Raw genomic sequence first — 5,738 nt, 5'->3', positions numbered from 1 at the left:
TGCCCATCCAGGGCTATCACCTGGACCTATCAACAAGCGCCTGCGGCGCCGTGCTCAGGAGTTGGTTTTCACTCACTCGAAATGTGGACGTAAAAGGGTTAATTCTTTTGCTTGTAAAATTCTTTTCTCGCGTGTGGCAGCCCATCGTCAATGGCCTGGCGAGTACAGACCACGCCCACTTTTTCACAGGGGGGGATCCGTTTTCGCTGCGCATGCTCGAGCCCCCCCGGCGAGGGCTTGTGCTGTGAATACTCAGCAGGCACTCGCCAGGTCCAATGGCTCTCCTGGCATTTGGACTGGCCTGCGTCGCCCACCTCGCGCCCCACCGCACTGCCCGGCCCTCAGTAGCAGTGGGGCATGGTAGTCGCTGCTCTGCCGCCGCGACGGCTGCTGGCGCGCCCGACGGCGGCGGAGGCTTCCGGGCCCTGCTCCCGTCGCTCCCAGCTGCCGCCGCCGAGTCGCTCTCGGCGCGCGGGATCGACACGCCGACGCCCATCCAGGCGGCGGCTCTCGCCCGCGTCGACGCGGGCGAGTCGCTGCTGCTGCACGCCGAGACGGGCTCGGGGAAATCGCTCGCGTTTCTGCTGCCGGCGCTGCGCCACATCTCGCCGCGCTCGAAGCTGCTGCTCATCGCGCCGACGCGCGAGCTCGCGGTCCAGCTGGCCGCCGAGGCGTCTCCGCTGCTCCCCGCCGGCGAGACGGTCGCCATCCTCTCGGTTGGCTCTGCGCCCGCGCCGCGCGAGGTGATGGCCGCGTCGGTGCTGGCGTGCACCTCCGAGGCGATGGCCGAACAGGCGCCGGGAGCAGAGAGACGCGGCAACGTCGCGCGCACCCGGCGTACCCCTCGCCGTCCCCACGCGCCTTCCCCCCGCCCCCTCCGCAGCTCGCCGCGTCCGGCGCCGTCGCCTCGTCCCTCGATCAAGCGCTCTGCGACCTCCGCCTGGTCGTGCTCGACGAGATCGACTGCCTCCTCCCTGTTGAGACGTTCCGCGGGCCTCGCGCCGAGCGGCAGCGCCGCGCCGCGAACCGCGACGCCGCGCCCCCGCCCGCCGAGGCGCTGCTCCGCCGAGCCATTGAGCGCTGCGGCTCGAGGGAGCTGCAGGCCTACATCCCCTGCTCCGCCCGAGATTCCGCCGAGATTCCGCCGAGAGGCCGCCGAGAGGCTGCCGAGAGGCTGCCGAGATACTGCCGAGATGTCACCTCGTGCGGCGAGCTGCTCTCGCGGGCGGCCGATGCGACTCGTGCGCCGCCCGCGACACGCCCGCGACACGCCCGCGACACGCCCGCGACACGTCCACCACATGCACATGCACATGCACATGCACATGCACATGCACATGCACATGCACATGTGCATGCGCATGCTACATGTACATGTCATGTTGTCATGTGCATGTGCATGTCCCCGGGAACCACGCCAACGCCACACGGCTGCCGCCGACAAAGTCGAGCCGCTGCACCCACCACCCCACCACTCACGACTTGCCTCTCACTCACCGCCGACCGCCAACCACCAAACGCGCCTGCGCAGCACTGCGCCTGCCTGACCATGCGCGCCCGCCCTTTGCCCCCGCCGCGCCCTCTCATCTCACCCCGTCCCCACGGCACACCCCCGCACACCCACCGCTCGCTTGCCGGCATGCTGGCGGGGGATGCTCACGACACCCTCCACAAGAGACTCCAGATGACACTCCTGCGACACGCCCGCGACGCGCCCGCGACGCCCGCGACGCGCCCGCGACGCGCCCGCGACACGCCCGCGACGCGCCCGCGACACGTCCCACACCCCCGCGACACGCCCGCGACGCGTCCTTGCAGGTCGTCGCTGCGTCCGCCACTCTCTCGCGCGCGTCGCGCAACAAGCTTGGCCGGGTGCTGCGCGCAGACCCGCTCGGGCGGTGGTACGGCAACCCGCCCGCCGTGGTGCGGCCCGCCCAGCTCTCCTCCTCCGACCTCTCCGCCGTGCCGCGCGCCGTGCCCCCCCCCGCCTCGATCCGGCACAGCTACGTCCGGCTGCCGCTCCGCACCGCCCGCTTCGCCCACGTGGGCACTGTCGCCCACGAGCGGGCCGCCGCCGGTAAGGCGGGCCGCGCCGCCGCGCCGCTGGCCGCCCGCGGGCGCCGCGGAGAGGGGCGCGGCACCCTCAAGGAGAAGCGGAAGGCCAAGCTGGCACGCGCGGCGGCAGAGGCGGCCGCGCTGCGCGAGGCGCGCACGCACCCTCTGCTCAGGGCGCTGCAGTGCGCGCTGCGCGAGCAGCGGCCGGCGTCGGCGCTCGTGTTCTTGTGCCGCTCCTCCGGCCTCACGGTGCCCCCTCGGCTGCGGCGGCCCAACCCACGGTCTTGCCCTCTCTGGACGCACGCCTCGCGCTGCGGCGTGTCAATAGGTGCGGCGAGCCTCGAAGCAGCTCAAGGAGCTCGGGTTGCCGGCGGTGGCGCTCCACGAGGCAATCGGGCTGGAGCACGACCGCAGCCCATCCGCGTCGCCGCCCGCCGCCGCCGCGCTCGGTGGAGGCGGCGGCGGCGGCGGCAACGAGTGGTGGCTCAGGGCGGAGGGAAACGGAGTCGTGCTGCGCGGCGACGGGGCTGTGGCCGAGGCGGGGGTCGAGGCGGGGGTCGAGGAGGGGGCGGAGTACGCGGGGGAGGAGTACGCGGGGGAGTACGACGGCGACGACGACGACGAGCAGGAGGAGCACGGCGTCGGCGGGCGAGGAGACTCATCGAGCGACCGCTTGCGGCAGCGGCAACGGGAGCTCGCGGCCTCCTTCCGCACTTCGGCCGGGCTCCATGCCGTCGACGAGCCGGCGGCGGATGCGGGCCAGCCGGCGGAGGCGCCTCTGGTGGTCACATTCGAGGACATGGCGCGCGGCCTCCACTTCGACGGCGTCGAGACCGTCTACATCCTCGGCTTGCCGGACTCGCCCGCCACGTACCTGCACCTCGCGGGGCGCACCGGCAGGCAGCCTGTCTTGAGCGGCACCGTCGTGACTCTCTGCCCGGGTAACTCGCACCAGCAGCTCACGTCGTGGGCCCAGCGCCTCGGCGGCGTCGAGTTCGAGCGCATCGAGCTCGACGGGTTGGAGGAGGCGCTTAGTGCATCCGCCTGACGTACGACTGTCTGGAGAGAGAGCGGAGACCACAAAGCCGTAGTAAAGGGTCCAGAAAAGGGTGAAGAGGATAGAGCGCAGCGAGAGCTGAGAGGTTGACGGAGGGGGTGCGTCAGAATTGAATAATTAAATAAAAACGGACACCTCTACTGTGGGATGGGGGTACGTTAAAAAAGCGGAACATAGGTCAGAATGCAAGGCCGTGCAAGATAGAGCGTAGTACCGTCCGCTGCGCGGCGTCCGGGCGTGCAGCGTGGCAGACGTCTGCCCGATAGCCCCACGCCGCACACGCACAGGCGAAATCACAATCTCTCGAGGCGCTTGGGGAGATTGCTCGACTGAACAGAAGGTGGGTGTGCAAAACACCGGGTCGGCGCCAGGCTTAGACAGCCAGTCGCACGACGGTCGACTGGTCACAGTCTCATCACGAACACGTTCTAGTCGTTCCCCTTCCTCGTAGCTTGCATCGCTGCTCGCCTCACTCCAGTTGCTCCTCCTCGTCGACCCCTGCTTCGTTTAGCCTGATTAACGTCACTCGGCCTTGGCCCACTGAAACGCTCCCCTCGCAAGTCCACCGTCGTCCACCCCATGAACCTGTCGATCTCCTCGTCGCCCACGCCCTCGTTCCCCATGTACTCCAGCATAAGCTCGTCGTCCTCCTCAGCATAGCTCCCTCCTCCCACCATGTCGCCTCTCGACTCCGCTCCATCAAGCCCACTCCGCCCACTGCTCCCCGCTGCCTCGCTATCCCCTCCCCTCTCCACTTCCATCTGAACTTCCTCTCTCTGCTCGCCACTGACCGACTGATTGACCGACTGACTCAAGTACTCATTGACTGAATGACTGCCTTGACCCCACTCTGAATCTGAAATTCTCTCTCTCTCTCTCTCTCTCTCTCTCTCTCTCTCTCTCTCTCTCTCTCTCTCTCTCTCTCTCTCTCTCTCTCTCTCTCTCTCTCTCTCTCTCTCTCTCTCTCGTGTCCTCCACAACTTCCCCATCCCCAACCATTTAGGGCGACGAGGACGCCGACCTGCGAGTGGGATGCGTATGCGTGTATGAGCGGCTCCATCGGCCCAACAGCGCTAGCCGCCCTGGCCGCGGGCGGCCTGACCTTGCTGCGCGCCCTCCTCTCCGGGCGGACGCGCGGCGCGGCGCTCACGGCCCTGCTCGACGCGCGGCTCGACGGGCTGGACACGCTGCTGACCTGGGCCGCTCGCCACGGGCAGGCTGAGGCGGTGCGACTGCTGCTCGACAGCGGCGCGAGCGCGGGTGCGGCTGACGGCTACGGCGCTACCGCGCTGTACACCGCGAGCCAGGAGGGCCACGTCGAGTGCGTCCAGCTGCTTCTCGAGACCAGCGCGGCGGTCGACCAAGCCCGCAATGGCGTGCCGCGTGCCAGCAGGGCCAGCTCGAGTGCGTCCGGCTGCTCCTCGAGGCCAGCGCGGCGTTCGACCAAGCTGATGAAGAAGGCACCACGCCTCTGTACGTCGCGTGCGAGTGCGGCCACCTCGAGTGCGCCCGGCTGCTCGTGAAGGCTGGCGCGGCGATCAACCAGGGCGAGGAGACTGGAGCCACGCCGCTGTTCATCGCGTGCGAGAGCAACCACCTCCAATGCGCACAGCTGCTTCTCGAGGCTGGCGCGGCGATCAACCAGGCCGGCGAAGAAGGTTTGACGCCGTTGCGAGAACGGCCACCCCGTCGTCGTGCGCTTCCTGCTGCGGGCGGGCGCAGACGCAGCGGCGCGCACCTTGTGGGAGGGGCATACGGCGCTGCAGCTTGCCAAGGAGAAGGGCCACGCCGAGTGCGAGCGCGCTTTGGAGGCGGCGGCGAGGGAGGTCGAGGCGGCGCGGCACGCTGAGGAGCTGGCGGAGGAGGAGGCGGAGGCGCGCGCCAAGGAGAAGAAGAAGGGCAAGAAGAAGGGCAAGAAGAAGAAGAAGGGCAGCGGCGGGGGCGCTGGGCCGTCGCAAGAGGCCGAGGCGGCGGTGGGAGAGGAGGAGGAGGATGGGGCGGCGGCGGGAGAGGAGGAGCAGGACAGGGCGGCGGCAGAGGAGGAAGAGGGCGGGGCGCTGGCGGCGGCGGAGGAGGCGGAGCTGGCGGCGGCGCTCGAGGAGAGCGCGAGGCTGGAGGAGGATAGGCGGGCGGCGGAGGCGCAAGGGCCGTCGGCAGCTGCAGAGGCGCCGGCTGCGAGGGAGGAGGAGCCGCCGGCCGACTTCATCTGCCCGATCACGACCGAGCTGATGATTGACCCGGTGATGGCGGCGGACGGGCATGCTTACGAGCGGACGGCGATCGAGCGCTGGCTCGCGACCAAGTCGACGAGCCCGCTGACGGGCGAGGAGCTCGAGCACACTTTTCTCTCCACCATCCACGTTCTGCGCCGGCAGATTCGAGAGTGGCAGCAGGCGGCTTGATGGCGCTCGAGCGAGCGGGGAGGGTGGGTGGGGGGTGTCGACAAGGGTGTTGACGTGGCCAGCGCGCGCACACATGTGCATGTAGCATGTGCAAGTTGTGTGTGTCCTTCCCGACCTCATGAGGAACCAGCCCGTGCCTCCCCGACGCCCGAGCCTATATATCGCGTTCCCCCCCCGCTCCAGGGTTTTCCAAGATCCAGCCGTGTCAGGGCGAGGCGGATGGA

At 69.1% G+C, this 5,738-nt stretch overlaps 1 protein-coding gene across 1 annotated transcript; it reads left to right on the top strand.

Moving 5' to 3' along the window:
• Positions 1 to 275: 275 nt before the first annotated feature.
• On the top strand, positions 276 to 3,103 carry EMIHUDRAFT_239296 (hypothetical protein; the record flags this gene model as incomplete). Its single annotated transcript, XM_005776037.1, has 4 exons — positions 276 to 758; positions 884 to 976; positions 2,149 to 2,304; positions 2,738 to 3,103. 4 exons carry the CDS (start codon positions 276 to 278, stop codon positions 3,101 to 3,103), a joined length of 1,098 nt encoding a protein of 365 aa, XP_005776094.1.
• Positions 3,104 to 5,738: the final 2,635 nt, after the last annotated feature.

Source organism: Emiliania huxleyi, assembly GCF_000372725.1.
Source record: "Emiliania huxleyi CCMP1516 unplaced genomic scaffold EMIHUscaffold_286, whole genome shotgun sequence".
NCBI classification, from domain to species: Eukaryota; Haptophyta; order Isochrysidales; family Noelaerhabdaceae; genus Emiliania; species Emiliania huxleyi.
This window is presented reverse-complemented; position numbering and strand designations above follow the sequence as displayed.